The 16,645-nt window shown below is 43.7% G+C and overlaps 1 protein-coding gene across 2 annotated transcripts in view; it reads right to left on the bottom strand.

The window, feature by feature from the left end:
* The window catches only part of SMOX (spermine oxidase), a 56,259-nt gene that overhangs the window by 6,650 nt on the left and 32,964 nt on the right, over nucleotides 1–16,645 (bottom strand). For both annotated transcript variants that reach the window (XM_040591203.1, XM_040591212.1), the window contains exons 3-5: nucleotides 13,750–13,976; nucleotides 5,222–5,395; nucleotides 1,937–2,636 (exon numbers count right to left, since the gene is read on the bottom strand). In XM_040591203.1, the coding sequence (XP_040447137.1) occupies nucleotides 1,937–2,636; nucleotides 5,222–5,395; nucleotides 13,750–13,976 (1,101 nt within the window). The remainder of the gene's footprint in view (nucleotides 1–1,936; nucleotides 2,637–5,221; nucleotides 5,396–13,749; nucleotides 13,977–16,645) is intronic.

Here is a 16,645-nt window from a genome sequence, read left to right as displayed (position 1 = left end):
GAGAGTCCACCTCTCAGCTTATGCACAAAATGCTCATTGCAGGGCAAGGCCCTGGTAAACTCAGTCTAAAATTCCCCAGGATTAGCAGAAGGCTGAGACAGCTCACACTGCTGAAGAGTCTGATGGACAGTGACCAGGTGCAGTATCAGCTGGAACAGCAACTGCAGCACATACCGACGACCCAGGGCCAACATATTTCCATCCTTGGAGGGAGAGAGGCACATCCAACACATGCAAACAACAACAACAACAGTGAAGGACCCCAAGAAAGAAGTGGGAGAGTATACTCCCATCTGCCAAACTAACAAAGACCCGAAGAGCCAAATTCCTACTGATGAATCGAAGTGTTTGGGGGGGTGGGGGCGTGGGGGAAGCGGTCTTAAGCAAGAAGCTCTGCCAACAACCAACATTGTTTATACGCTGTGTGAGATGTCAGCAGTGGAACAACTTGGCCTTAAAGAGAAAAGCCTTCTGCTACACCAGTATAGAGCAGCAGCGGGCCTGCTGAGGTCAGGAGGAAAGAAGGCATGTGCTTACGTTGTGACATAACATAGGGATACCCAACACCACTGAAAACAAACAGCTCATGAGGCAGAAGCTGCCCTGAGTCCAGCACTCACTCATTCATCCCATGTCTCTGCAGGCTGCAGGGGAGCCACAGGTTCATCACCCAACATAAATGCAACATCGAACAAGCTGAAACAAGGATTCAGTTTTGGTTGCTGCATTAGGGTTTCTGAGTCCAGTGTCTACCCTATGATATCTGAAAAGAGTAGTAAAATGGAAAACCTCTTTTGGCAGTTGCCAGTTATACAGGTAGTCCTCAGCTTCCAGGACTCTTTCTCTAGGTCTCCATGTTGTTGGGAGCAAATGGTCTGTAAGTACAGGGGAAAGCTATACTTGGGAAGGCAAATTTCTTCCTTTAATTGGAGGTCCATGGACAAGAGGTAATGCTGGAAACCCACCAGGTGCTGAGATTTGGCTAACATAATCTAACAGGCAGATAGAAACAGCTTGATCACGGGACCCATCTCTAGAATTGCATAAAGTACATCTAATCTTGGGGGATGCTGCTCTTATAATTATGTATAAATTCAAAATCCTTATTTCAGGACTGCCACTAGAAACTTCCACTAGAAAAAAATAGTCAACCACTATTTCTTTCAGTGTTACTATCTTACACTTGCACTTGTACAGTATCTTCCATTAGAGGATCTCAAAGACCTCCACAGATACAAAAAGCCCTTTACTTGGGAAGGTGTGCAACCACGAGAGAAGTGACTGCAGGCAAACCAAGGCCCAGCATGTTCAAGTATTACTACTTCTAGTGATTTCATCTTGGATTTTCTCAGTATAATACACCTCAGATCTGGTCTTGCTCCAACTGCTGCCTTTAATGTGATGTGTGCTCAGTAAATGTGAAATCTGTGAAGTCTAGGAAGGTTTAAGTGAGGTGCCCAGGAAATGGGAACTCTCAAGGTTCAAAATTTAGGTCAATTCTCATTGCTTCATATTGAATGGAACTCAGGGATGTGATTCAACCACATCACCTCAGCTGATCTAAACAGGTTCAACTCCACTGGCTCTAAAAGAGCTATGCTGCTTTCCACAGCTGAGATCAGTCCTCAGGAGTACCGAGTCTGACAGCTCCAGCTGCTGAAGAGTTATTTGTGATTAAATAAAGCAGAGGATGTGAAATCCTCAAGCACTTCTGCCCACCACTTCCTGAGCTGTTTATCAGCCCCTCTGTATAAATAGCTTTCAGGCACACCCAAGCAGGAGGTATGCTGGCAGGACATGCACAGCCCATTCAAAGGCACATAACATGCCAAACAACTAAAAATTACTTTAGTGCATTTCCTTCCTAGTGGTTATTCAACACCCCAGCCCCACTCTCTCTCTCTCCCCTACTCAAAGAAACCAGAGCATAGCTGACCTGTAAATTTACGTAGCATTTCAGTGCAGGTTTCTGCCACAGTTTCATCATCACACTTCTCCATAATCAAAGCCTCTTCTCCACAGATCCAGCCACTCAAGACATGGCCATACCTCTCTGGTGGGTACAGCACATCAAAGCTGCAAATCTTCTTGTACCACAGCTCCTCAGGATAAGTCAAGCTCTCACTCTCTGCCTCATCTTCCCAGACAAACTGGATGCTGTTGCATTCGGAGCTCCAGAAAGGCTCTTCAAACTCCAGGAAAATCTTGTCAGTCGTATTGATGCCTAGTTTCTCAATGGCCATCACCTTCTCCTCAGGCAAGCGGGGATGAAACAGGCTCTCATGGCGTTTCTTCAAGACTCCCAGGGACACAGTCACAATGACATGGTCTGCTGGGATGAACTCACAGTCCTCACACTCTACAAAGACATCAGAGCCCTTGTCCTCCTCGGGGAGGTCACTGTTGTGGTCAGCCACCCTTTCAATCTCCTTGCTGACTGACTGGTTCCAGTGGATGCACTTGACTGGCTTGCGGAGCTGAATGACAGACTCAGGAATGGAGCGGGCCAGAATCTCCACGATTTTAATGAAACCGCAAGGAATGATGTGATGAGCCCCAGGGATTTCGGTCCATTCCCCAAATTCACTGAGCGAGACTTCATCCATGCTGTGGGAGCTGCTCTCGCAACTCTCTACCTAAGGAAAAGAAACACAAAAGCAACATTGCCACAGAGGAACTCATTTTGGCACAGCACAGCATTGCAAGGGCACAAAGAAGCTGCGCAAGCTGGAGTCCTGAGTCCCACTCTTAAACCACGTTATTTTTGCTAGTAAGAAGTGTTTGGCCATAGTTCTGACAAAATCAGTCCTTAGCCTGCCTTCCAACCAGAGAAAACATTTTGTCATAGTAACAAGTGGCATCAGCTTTGGTTGCATCGGCCATGGTTGCATCATCCAGAGTTCAGAGTTGATGTCTTTGCTTCTGCATGATTCTGGGTCACAGTTCTGACTTTTCTATCATTTAAAACCCACTTCACTGGTCAGGCACTGGCTGCTTGGTGCTCCTATAACAGAAGCAGGAGCTATGTTAATCAGATGCTCTTTGCAATGTTAACAAATGTTTCCATGAGGACCCATGAAAAACTTCTGGCAGCTATTTCTGCTGTCTGCAGCTTTCAACATGCTGTCAAACAGACAACAATCAGCAATTCAACAATGTGCCAGAGGTGAGAGAACCCAACATAGAAGGAACTGGAGATAGAAAAGGGAAATGCCAAGACATGAAGCACTTGTGTTTGATTCATTTGGTGTGATTATGAAAGCTTTAGATTCAGGACCTGTTGGTTAACATTTGCAGGAGTATTAGGTGTAGCTGTAGCCTCCAACAGTCCCTAGAACAAAGGCAGGATGTTTGGCCTGTCTTGTGATTAAGTTTCTAATGATAATACTGATACATGGGACACAACGATCTTAAAACCTTCAAATCACCAGAGTCACAAGGATTTGCACTCTGTAATTCCTTAAGCATTTTTTACAAAAGGAACATTACAATTCCTTCCCTCACCCTTTGGCCGATCTTCCAGGCATTTCCACACTTTAATGACCCTGTTTGGAAGCCTGGCAAGCCCAGGCGCTCTCCCTGTGCAGCATTCTGTTGCAGGGTAGGAATCTCTGTCCTGGGCTAAGATGTCAGGCAAACAAGTGAAAGTTGTACTAAATAGTTCATAGGCTTCTCCCGTGACTGTATTGACAAACAGGTGGTTGCCCCTTCCTCATCATGGCCCAGTGACTCCAATGAAGACTGAGCAGGCACATCTGCTGGGCCAGGTTGCCAGCACCTAGGTCTTGAAGAAGACCTGTCCTCTCAGACTGCTGTTGTTCCATCCAGAGTGGGCAACTCTCCCCAGACTCAGGGTCAGTTCTGCTGGCCCGCAATACAAACCCTGCTCCCTGGGTCATGCAACAGGCTGCTCATCCTGCCTGGACACTCCAACAGGACGCTCCACATTGTGAAGATAACAACAGTGATGGCTATTCGATTATTTCAACCAAGAAGGAAAAATGCCAGGAAGAAAAACAGGCAACTATCAAGACTATACTTTGCCTGATACACCAGTTAATCCCCACTCTCTCAGCAACCACTCTGGTCTGATAGTCTTAAGTATCAGAAGCTTTGTTGTTCTCAGGTATTTACACATGAGAAGGGATTTAGGAGACTTGCAGAAAAAGTCTCTGGCTGTGGCAACCTGTAGCAACAACATAAGTAACCACCAGGAAAACCAGGCCTATATCAAATGACTAACATTGTCTGCATGGCTGATGTTACATGGGTAACACGATAAATAACTAGATTTTACACAGAAGCTGTGGAGATGCCCTGTGATACAAGCTTTGTTAGGTGTTAGGACACCAAAATATCAAAACAGCATTTGGGACACCCAAGTTCAAATCTCAGCTTTATCACAGATCCCCTGTGAGGAGACTCTTTGGATCTTTATTTCACTTTGTTTCAGCTTCTCACCTGTAAATAGTGAATACCACACACTTACCCTCATCACAGAGCGCTGCTTGCCTCCCCTGCCTCATTTCAGAAGACTAAGTCATTATAAGTGCAATAGGAATGACTGCTACACTTTATTTGTGGAGCACGTGATGCAACATTAAGTCCTCATCCCACAGAGATCTCATTTAGGCCAAGGTGTTGAGGGATAAAAAGAACTATGGAAGCCGTGAGGAAAGATGATTAGGACATGGGTTTATACAATCTACCTTTGATTTATGGCTTTACCTTCAAAATGCTTTCTAGGGATTTTCTCAGCAGATTACTAGCATCAAAGTTACATTTCTTCTGCTCTCTGAGATACGGATAGAGGCAGAACAGGGTAAAAGACGCTCAGGATCACGAGGTCCCAGGTGTAAGGCAAAAGACAAGATGTTACTAAAAGAACCTGACAATAGAGTAGCTTCAGGTGGTAAGAAAACATTAAGTCATACCAGAAAATTTAACAGGAAGTGTAGGTAGGAAAGCCCCTTCTAATTAGACAGCTAGAAGTTTAAGATTAAAAAAAAAAGAAAAAAAAAGAGTAAAGGCATTATTTCTTGCAGCCCACTGTCTTTGGACACGTCTCACAAGGACAAGTTGTCAATAAAAACACAAACCGCCCCAGCTGCAAAAGACCATAGAAAGCAATTCCCCAGTGATAGTCAAGGCTTAGCCAGGTGTCTGAGGTCCAAGATTTGTCTGTTCTTGGTTAAAACAAAACAATGATGTGCACACACACCTTAAGGTACTGCTGGATCATGGCTAGTTTCAGCCTCTTGACGGCCTCTGTGTCATCCGGATCGGCCTTGACACGTTTGCGCACTACGTCCCGTGTAAAGACGCCCACGCTATTCTGGCTCTCAGCATTGACTGGTTTACCTCGTTGGAAGAACTCCTGAGTCAGGTTATAGACCTGCCAGAGAGAGGACAGAAAGATGGACAACATGATTCACAGCAGAATCCAAGCCCCAATCAGGATGCTTTTTTCTCCATCCAAACCCAGCACATTCAGATCACCTTCTCCTGCCAGCTTTAGAGATCAGCTTTGGCAGTTTATTGTGCACTCTGCTCCCACACCATGTCAAGTTGTGCCCGCAGCTATGCTGGTTAGAAGGTAGGAAGCCACACTTCTCTCCAGGCAAAGATAACCACCCTTGCTCACCTGCAACACGCTAGTTACTATTAAGTCATTAAGATACTACTAACTATTAAGTCATTAAGTTACTATGAAGTTATTTTTTAATTCAGGCATGTCCGTTCTATCACTTGCAGATGCCAACAGAGGCGGTCCTGCCATCTTCAGTAGCTAAAGCCTGTTGTTCAACCAGCTGTTTAGATGCTGCAGCTGGATCAGTAAGCAAAGTATGCGCAGACTGCAGAACACCTCTGCAGAACAGGTTTGTGTTTGCTACATGTAATTTCTGGCTCTGCTGAACAGTGTCACAGCCTGACTCGGCCCCAGTCTCCTTCCAAAGTCTAGGACTAGGACTGACTCAACCAGAAGGACCCACACGCTTCCTCCTGACAAAAAACCACTAGCTCTTCTCCCACCTCGGTGTCTCAGGTGCAATCCAGATTGTAGGGCCCATATATTTGAATGCTCTAGCCTGGAACCAGCCCTTCCACCCTCTCCATTATTTAGCAATAAAGCTCGGGAATTCACCAGGTGGGGGGGAATTCAGTTTCACAGTTACTTTTCTGTTGTGCCCTGAAAAATAGGAAGCAATCAACACAGGAATTTTGTATGCAGACACCTTTTACTTGTAGAGCACAAGACAGGTACAGATCCATGGAAAACAACGGCATCTCTCGTAGCCCTCCACCAAGAGCCAGCTTGAGGAAGATCTACAAGAAAAATCCCTGTCTAACAAATTGTTCTTCTTTGAAGGAGATCTTCCTGACTTTTTTTTTTTTTTTTTTTAACCCTAGTTTTCCACTTTATGAGCTACTTAAAAGGAAGAAAACACTCATCCACCTCGGCCATCTGCTTGTGGCTGGCTGGCTAGCATCATCAGTACTTCTGTCTGTAATACTGCCAGAAGAACCTACAGTTGAATCATGGCCCTTCATTTCCATGGAAAAACTCCGAGGGATTTTTTAACACAGGAAAGCTTTTACAAGATGCCTCCCAGAAGCACAACTCATCCCACTGATGACTTGTTTGTCCAGAATGAGTCACCTTCTCACCTATATCATGCCACAGGGGTGCACAGTACTCTCACAAGTAGAGAGGCAATATTTCTGCTTGGTGAGTTTTTCCTGTCAAAGATGGTTGATTACATTGTGATCCTTCTTTGGAGACAGATTATTCAGACATACTGAGAAGTTAAACTCAAGAGTAAATGCCTGGTAAGAAAGCAGCAGAACTGTGGCAACCTTTCCTTCAAAGGTTCCTAGAGCTTCCCATTCTCTACTGATATGGCTATTGTTTTAAATCCATGTTACAGTTTCTTCCCACTCCAATTCTTCCCAGAAGCTTGATTGTCTCTTGGGTTTTAGGAACAAAGTGAATTTGATGAGGCAAAAATAAAGGGATGATGAGGAAAGGGAGGTGGTGAGGAAAAATGCACAGCGGTGGTACGAGTGAGAGGGCAGGTCTACGAGTGAATGGAGGAAGGGGAGTAGATAAGGACAAGTAAGGGGTGAGGAGGAAATTGAAAATAAGCGAAAGAATGAAAAAGGGGGGAAATAAACTACAAAACAGAGAAGTAATCACAAGAAAAATGATTGGAACTGGTGAAGATGGAAGAGAACTGCAGACACAGATTGGAAAGGCTGTGTCCCAAGGAGATTTCCAAACAAGAAAGGTGAAGACCAATACCCTATATGAAATGAAGGCTTTCAGCAAAAGAAAGAAAGTAGTGCCTTTTCTGTTCCCCAATGCCAAAAGTTCTTTGGCAGTTTCAACATCCCATGGTTCTCAGGTCCACTGATTTCTGAGGCCCAAACCAATTCCAGCAAGTACAAGCTGCATAGACCTTGCGTCAGCATAATGCAGCTCAGCTTTCATAAGCCGATTGCACACTATAAGCAGCTAACACATTCACAAGACAAGCAAAGCTGTGTTAAAACCCAGCCACCGTTTGGCCAAAAGGATAACTGAGCCATGGGTATGTTTTTATTAACCATTGTATTCTTCATTGTCCAACAGAGAAAAGAGCAGAAATGCACAGCTCTCTGTGCTGTAAACATCAAGTAAAGTCTTTCCTATAAACGTCAGTATAATCACCATTAGGATTTATTATTCTTTCTCAGAATCCCTGTTACTTCCTTGCTTTTCTCTTCTTGGGGGTGCTGAACCATTTGATGAACAGAAAGCAAAGCTATTGTAGGCAAGAAACAAAAGGAGAAACAACAGCAAGTCCAACATTGAGATATACTGTCATAATAAAAGAATCAAAACTATACTCAAAATATATTCTTTAGTGCACACATGCAGCGAACACATCCTATGTAAGAAACCATGGAAAAGGTTCATCAGAAGCCCACATTTGAGGTAGATTTCCAATGAAGTAGAAGCAGAATTGTACTGTCTGGAGTCAGAGTTGCTTAGGCTTTCCCTCCCCAGGTGGGAAACTGCTTATAATAACAGAAAGCATCATCATGCCTATGGGATCACCTCTGAAGTCACTGGGAACCGGCACTTGTGAGATGTGAAAACACATTCTCCTTCAATCATTTCATCACGATGTGATGACAGAAGGGCTCCCAAGAGAGTTCAAGTGGGCTTTATCTCAAATATACGGGTGAAAGGTAGCATCAAGAATGACCTGAAATATTCTGCTGATTTTTCTAGTTAACCCTACAAAATGTTCATGCATCCACACCGAAAGCATCACGCCTATCAGCAAGGAGAGCTACCCCATATACAGTCTAGACTCATCTCCCTTTTCTACAGATCACATACAAGCAGGAATAAGAAAAGAACAGACTGCATCAATGTCCAGCTCCTACCACGGGCAAACAATGACCTGATCATTTCTCACCCTAAAGTTCCTCAGTGTCTGGGCAGAAAAACTGGCCCCGGAAGCCTGTCTGCAAGAACCACCAGCAGAAGCAAAACACACAGAACATCTCCAGTGGCTATTCATCCTAAGCAGATTTCTTTCCCTAATTCTGAAGGTTTACATACAGTCCTGCAGGGAAATGGGGCCGAAGGTCAGAAATTAAAAGGAGATTAATGGTCGTAATCCTAAAGCAGCTCCACTTTGGCTTACATCTTCTGTCTTCCTTCTGACTGGCTCTGGGACATCCCACAACCAGGTCTCTGCAGCGAACATGGGTTCCATCAGGGATGTCCTCTCTGTTACCTACAGGCTTCCCACCTACACGTGTTTACTACATACGTGCTCCTCCACCACAGGAAGAGGCAGTCTCTTAGGAAGAACAAATCTAAATAAAGAAGTTTCTCAGCACTGAAGAAGGTCAGGAAAGCACATCCCAATTCACACTCCTTCCTGTCAACGCCAGTGACGATCTGTAGCATTGTTTTTTTCCCCACTTGGCTTTAAAATTGCAGTGACTTAATCCCCGGTCGGTAAAAAACCCCACTGGAGATAGGTCCATGCTGTTACCAGGCCAGACATCTGTCAGTGCAATAGAGGGGCAGGGAGGGAATGGGGACTCTCCATGGCCCTTTGGTCCTGCTTTCTATGATAACACAAGGCAAGGCACTGGAGCTTAATTGGGGATGGCACAAAGCCCATCATAGGGTGGGGGTTAGAAGGGTGGAAAACTTTGTCATTCTTTGGCTGCATCCCTTCCCCAGAAGCTGTGCAGCACACAGGAGAAAGCTGACAGATAACAAGGTCATTAATTAGCTGATTGTTAAAGGGGGGGTTCCTGTGAGGCAAGTCTTTAGGGACCGAATCCTTACTGAAAAGCCTAAGTAAAAACAGGCACTTTTTCTAAATCAGGCTGGCTGATGGACTGTGAAATTCTTGGGCAGGCAAAGCCGTGTGATTTTTCACCTGCATCTAATTTGTCAAGATCACCACCTCCCTCCCACCCTTCCCTAATACCTGGGAGTTGGCCTTAAATACCTCTTTGGAGAGGGAAGTGAGGCCTTAGCACCTACAGAAGAGCAACTCTGAGATGAGTGGTCCCTATTCACATCTTCCCAGCAGTTATACACACATGTGGAGACACTGAAGCTGCAGACATCAGCCTCAAAGGGCACACTCCTGTTGCTTTTCTTTGAGAGTCCTGCAGATGTGGTATAAGCAGGCAGAAGCCAAAATCCTCCCCCAGCCCCAGGATTCCCTGTTATTCTAGCAAGAGCAGAGAGGAAGGTGAAAGATTATGAATGTGTAGCATTGACATCACACCTTGGGGAACCTTCCAGTGCTGGTGCCCACTTCCTCTGAGAGACCGACCAAACGGACTGATGATGACCCTGAGCAGTGCCAGCCCCACACAGTACATCATCTGAGGATAGTCTTAAAGCAACAGTGGCTGGAGAGCTGTTCCACCAACAGCAGGCTCAATGCCCTTTCTCACGATGCATCTCTTGGCAATGCATGATTGGGAATCCAGGTAGCTGCTCTGCAGGACTGGAGACCTTCCTTACAGGCAATTGCTCAGCTTGCTAGTGCTTTCACTGAGGAGGATTTGGGTCACCTCGATCACAAGCCTGTGACATATCTTGACTGACTTCAATGCAGTGCAACAGCCTCTCAGTTACAGCAGCCTCTCACAGGGAACTCTCTGCTACAGAAATGAAGAGCTGAGCAGTCTTACTGCTTCGCTTCCTCATAACCAAATAAAGACTTGTGAGGTACCCCTACAGCTATCAAAAATTCAGGCTACTGCAAACAAAAAAGCAGCAAATCTTGTATTAAAGTAGAAGCCGCCAGCCAAAAAAGATTGGACAAGTGCCTGGAAAAAGTGTAAGGACTTTCCAAATGCACTAACGAGGCAAAGCACTGGAGGTACTGGAGTGCCTTGCCTTTCACACCAGGAGAATTCAGCACACAGAGGAGAAACCTTCCCTTGCTTAGACTCCAGCTCCAGTGACTCCCCACGCCCACATGAAACACTCGAGGGAGACCCTCTGCCCTTTGCATTCACAAGAATTTGGTGTCCAGATGACAAGATAACTGGGGCTGGAGAGATACAGATGGAGAAGCAGAGCTGAAAGCATATGCTCGAGCCCAAGAAGCACATGGCAGCAGCTGCAGGGAAAGAAGGGCAGTGTGTGAGTACATGGGAAGTGAGCCAGCTGTGCAGGAGAGGGCAAAAGTATTTGAAACTGTGACAAATTTAGCCCCGTTCATTCAGGACTACATTTTCCACTGTTAATGCCAGCGCTCCATCCCTGATTAGGCTTTGCATCCATCATGTGGTCGCTGCTTGTTTTGTTGGGTGGGTTTTGGGTTTTTTTCCTTTGAAGTCAGGACAGCTCGTGTCACAGCCTTTGCTTTCTCAGCCTCTTCTAACGGGGGAGATGCAGCCTGAGAGATAAGATGACATGATGGTGGGATTGCTAACAGCAGGCTGCCTCAAGGATCTGAGAAGGGTCTTGGGAGCTCCTATGAGGCAAGGGAGGAGCCTGACCTCAGGATCTGGTGATCTGTGAGATGGCTTTTTACCCTAGACAACTTTAAGGTGTTATGTTAAAACCTTTCAAAAAAACAGAGATGCAGAACTGCAGACCAAATTCCTACTGTTCCTCCCCAGCACCTGTTTCATCACCAGTTAAAGCACCAGTGTATTGGCCAGCCAGGACGAAACAAAATGATGGAATGTACTCTAGTGAAAATGCAATAATAATAATAATAATACAAGCTGAGGCAGCAGGGGACTCAATGAAACACAAAACAGAAATGCCCCAGGCAGACTCAGCATGTGTAAACAGAAACATTCTTGCACTTTATGCCAGGAAAAAAAGGTCCCCAAAGCTTGCACATGCTCCTGGCCACCCACCCACCAGGGCACTTTTATCTCATACAGTCTTTTTTAACTGAAGATTTTCAGTTAAATGTAACCCACCTTAATTCCCACTTTTCCTACACAGTGCAGGGAAGAAACCACAATCGACTGTCTTAAATCACTAAAGATTGTCCAACCTAACACCCCAAAGAGGCTGGGACAAGATGCTCAACAAAACCATGAGCTGCCCCTGCAAGCAATTCCAGCACACTTTGAAGGATGACAGAGAAAGCACCTCCTCAACAACAGCAATTAAGAGGTTGGCTGATGTCTTCCTCTTGGCTTAAGCTGTCCCTTATTTTTTTTATTGCAGAGAGTAGCTGTAGACATTTTCACAATCCATAAATGTGAAAGCCTTTTCTGTCTCCTAGTGATAAAGATATCCTGTGGCAACGATAAGCTAATTACATGTTGCATAAAGATTAACTTTTAATGTGTTGTTCTCTCATGTCACTGGCTGTTCCCTTTCTCTTGCTTTAAAAGAAAGGGTAGATTTACCAAATTAATCATTTCTAAAACACTGGCACCTTGTTATAGCTTTTATCTTATTGGCTGTATCTCAAAGCTAGGTAGCTCTCATCTTTGTGTTCTCGTTTCAGTCTGCTTGCCTCTGAACACCCTCCCTTTGCTGGACGTTTTCATATCATCTTTGAGACAGGATGATCACCAAGCACTGCATGCAGTTTGGCGGTGTTCCATTTACATAAATAATGCTGCTCACTGCAGCATTTTCACTTTCTCTCTCCCTCTTTTCTAGTCTTAGTTGCTGTTAATTTTGCTCCACACACACTTCACCTGTATTTTTCCTGGCTGGCTCTGGTTCTTTTTCTATCCAGTAACTGGAAAAAGTTGTTCAGATTAATTATCTCCACCTGCCTATGTCCAAAAAGAATTCCCTCCCTAACATGGGTTGCTAAGATTCCTTCCATATTGAGGTTTTTTTTTGAAATTCCTACTACCACTCCCTAAAATTAAATACTTTTGCGCAATCCCATCACAGGTTCCAGTTCAGAGACCGAGGAGAGTGTCAGAAGTCTTCTAAAAATTAATAAATAAAATCCCCATTTCTGCTCCCCATTCAGTTCTTGGTAATTCTTTACAGCTACAGTGACTTTTCTCTTGGTGGCTTTCTAAATGCTTATGGACACATTTTTAAACATGAAGTATGCAAGAGTAACCTGAATCTAGTGTGTGTTTACCCAAGCGTCAAATACGGGTGAAGTTCACTGTCAGATGAAAATCTGAAGGTTTTAGGCATGGCTACAGCCTGATGAAAACAATAATGTTTTGCTCTGTTTTATATAACCCACTGAGAGATCACATTACCTGGAAGACTAGATATTCTGCACTGACCCCTCCTAAATGTACTTCATAAGTGACATGACAAAAGCGTGGGGAATAATTATAATTAAGTTTGGCAAGCCTCCTTCTTTCACTTCACTCTACCTAAGGCCAAATCTTCCTACTGAAAGTAGAGAGAATTAATACCAATCATTCATGTGTGCTCAACACACAAATCAGTAAGGAACCCCATTTCCCCTCTGAAAGAAATACTAGGATGACAGCAGCAGTGCTAAGTTACAAGAAAGTAAAATTGGCCTTTTTTGTCAGACTCTAACACTAGCTCATTGCTTTTTTAGCAGAGGTTAACCCTTCCACCAAACATGCATTTGCATTTCCATCTTGCAGCCTTTTATTTAGTATGCTTAGGTTCTGTGTCTGTAGTTTGGCTGGGTTTTTTTTCTGTTTGGATCTTCTGCCACATACTGAGGCCCTCATCTACACTGAACCAAAGAGGACATCACTGGACATTGATCAAAAGAATAACCTTAAACTGAAGTCCACACTGGTCTGAATCTACCAGAAAAGATGTTCCTTTCCTTCTGATGCAAGAAAACCTGCAATTCCTACAATACTGCACTGACTTTGGCACACTACGATATTTATAACATCAATAAAATATCACAGGGCTACAATATTTAGCTGGTTTTGCATTCTACTTTGTTTTACAGTTTGATCCCTCCTCTACTCCTAAGTAGCTCATTCTAGAGCAAATGACTGGATCTTCCCAGCAACAGTTGCTGGAAGCAATTAAATTGATGACAAATGGGGGAAGATTTTTCCTTCTGACAACGGTGGTTAATCCCACATCAGGGAAAATCGGTTATAGGTAAGCTGGTAAGAGCAAACTAAGTGTTGACTTTTTTGCAAAGAAATTAAAGATATTACTGGGTTTCTACCTTTGTCCAGTACCAGTGCTTTGTCCAGTTGTAACTGTCAAGGGGTCTCACCATTTCAGGCAAACCTACAACCTACACAAAGCAGCTGAATACCAACCTCGTTGTATAAATCACTGAATTCTTCAACCACATCTTTCGGGATCCTTTGCCCATTGTTGGTAAGATGATAAGCCACCCCATTCTTGGAGTAAAGACTGATCCGTCCAACACTTCGCTCACCATCGGTAGTCTCTTCAAGTAAACCATTATCTTCTGCTAGATGATAGACTGGGTTTCCATGTGAACCATGAATCCACGTAGCTCCCAGTTCAAAAGTGGCGTGCCCTGTAGGAAAGTAAAGCAAGGAAACTAGTCACTGAAGCCCATTTTCCTGAAAGCTTGTCATGCTCAACCCACAATAAAATGTACATGTGCAAAAGCAGAACAATTGCCCAAGGACAACACATTTGAACATCACTTAAGTGAACTTTCTCTGTTAGAAGAGGGCAATGGCAGTGTTCTTCAAACTAGTCCTTTGGGATACAAGTTTAGATAGTACTAGGAGGATGGGATGTTTCCAACAGAGACACATCACAGTGACACACCTCTGATACTTAAAGGTAAAATTCAGAATCTTCTAGGTTCCTGGCTCTTACATGGTTGTTGCTAGCTGCTCTATCCTTCCTATCTGACCTTTCTCAATCTTCTCTAAACTTGCGCTTAAGAACAGATCAGACAGCAGAGGATGTCCTGCCCAAGTTGCAGAACAAGCCATGTACTAGTGAAGGGGGCATGGGAAGGAAAAGAGCTGTAAGAAGCCACACTGCACTATTTCAAGAAGGGCATATAAGGATATTTACATAAATATTATAGTTGTTGGGAAAGAATAGAGTACCTAAAGACTTCAAATATCCACTGTATTCAAGAGGAGGGGATGGATACCCAGACACAGGAAGAAAAGCATCTACAACAGGGAGGTGTAGGAAATTTTGGATGGCCCTGGGATAGCAACATTGGCCTGCACACTGAACCTTGTCCTGTGATTAAAAATGCACATTATTTACAAATATACCTCAGATTAAGCACAATACAAAATTGCATTTCCATTCCTCAAACGAGTAAATGGGTTATATTTTAGTATTTATGCCTTTGAAAATTTCAATCAGGTTTCTTAAAAAGATGCACTATCATGTTAAACGCCAAACACATTTAGTCTTCATCACCTATACTCTCTGTCTGCAAAATACAAAAAGTTTGGTCAGCCCCACTCTCTCCTGCCTTATAATTAATGGGGCTTACACCAGGGCTCTCACTCCATTAAGCCAGTGCTGCCATGTTTAGGCTGGTGGCACAGGGACATGTTCAGCAGCTGAAAGGAGGTGCTAAAAATAAACTTGGGTCATGTCCTCCACCCACATTTTTACAGATTATCAGAAGAAAGAGCAACTAACTGTTTTAAAGTCTGACAAAGCCGTGTTCTCCCAATATCCCAGCCAACACTATACTGTGCAGTTCACTCTGCAGAGGTGTGTGAATGCCTGATTAAGTGGGATAGTTAATAGGATCCTGCTTGACGAAGAAAGGACCATGCAGTTACTAGCTATCATATACTGTTTAACATGTAAATATATGCTCAGACAGAAAGACACTGCAGCACTACGCTATAACGCAGTCAAGTTTAATGGGTAAAAGCTCCAAGAAATGCTACTCTCCAGCTGAGACACTGCCTCCAATGGAAGCTCCACATTATCTTGTTTTTCAAGCAGACAACCATCTCATCATTAAGGTGCATGCTGATTGCCCTTCAAAATATATTATAGGACTTGACAGCACAAGATTTCTATGTGTACCTAAAAGAAGGCATGTGCCTCAGAGTGTGCAGCATCGAGTCACAAATGTGTGAATATTTAAGCCACCACAAACTCCAATACACTCCCAGAGCACCCAGCCTAGTGGAAATGACTGCTGTACATTGGCAGCTAAAGGTACAAAGCTCATAAATATTGCATGTGGCAGTCACCTTGTTAATGCAATCCTCCTGAGAGTCATCACATGCCAGATCAGCAGCAGGAATACTGCCTGCTGCTTTATGTCAGGAGCTTGCTCTCTGCTACACTAACAATCCTCCTGTATATAGCTCTTATTTATGGGGCACCTGATCTTTGAAAGAAAAAAAAATTCCAGCAGGTCCCACTGTGTTGGTGCTGGGTAACAATGTGTTCCAAGTTCTCCTGTTTTCAGTAGCTGTGTGGAATATAAACAAATACCAACAAATTAAAAACAGTCATTCTACCTGTAACGCTTAGAAACTCACAATCATCTCTACCAAGCAGATAAGCCAACTGTTACTTAGTGTAAGTTACATGATAAATTATTTAAAAGCGTAAAATTAAATAACATCTTTTTAAATAGAGGTGGCTAATTTACTTTCAGGGCCTTAAAAGATTTTAGTTTCAATATTAACATACTTCAAATGCACCATCCAATACAACAAAAAACAGACAAAATCTGCTTCCTATTCTGTGAATATAATTACTGAGAAACAAGCAGCAGTCAAAATAGGCCTATACACAACTATACACCATACCAGTAATTTTCTAAAGTAATACACAGATCGTGTATCAAGCCTTCTGAATACACACAGAACTTTCAGATTTCCCATTTCAGCCCTGACTATTTCTTGGGTGTCCTGTCACGAAATATCCATGGTGGATATATATGTTATAGATCATGTACAAGAAACACGCATAGAATCCACAAACACACAAACCCTCTGCCTCACCTGTGCTAGAAACAATGAATAAACCTCTGAAAATCCAAATTATTCCTCCCTGTGCCGAGTAGCAACATACTCTATGCAGCTGAGGGAAAATACTATCCCTTGCAAGATACAGCTCAGTGAGAGTGGAAGTATTAGGATATAACCCTGAGAAGGTGCCACCATAGCTCTATTCAAGATTTGCACTGGATCTTTAGTCATGTGTACAGATAGAGGAGTGGCCAGAGAAGTTCAA

This window comes from Falco naumanni, chromosome 1, assembly GCF_017639655.2.
Source record: "Falco naumanni isolate bFalNau1 chromosome 1, bFalNau1.pat, whole genome shotgun sequence".
Lineage (NCBI taxonomy): Eukaryota > Metazoa > Chordata > Aves > Falconiformes > Falconidae > Falco > Falco naumanni.
The sequence above is the reverse complement of the archived record's forward strand: the minus strand, read 5'-3'. Positions and strand labels throughout refer to the sequence as shown.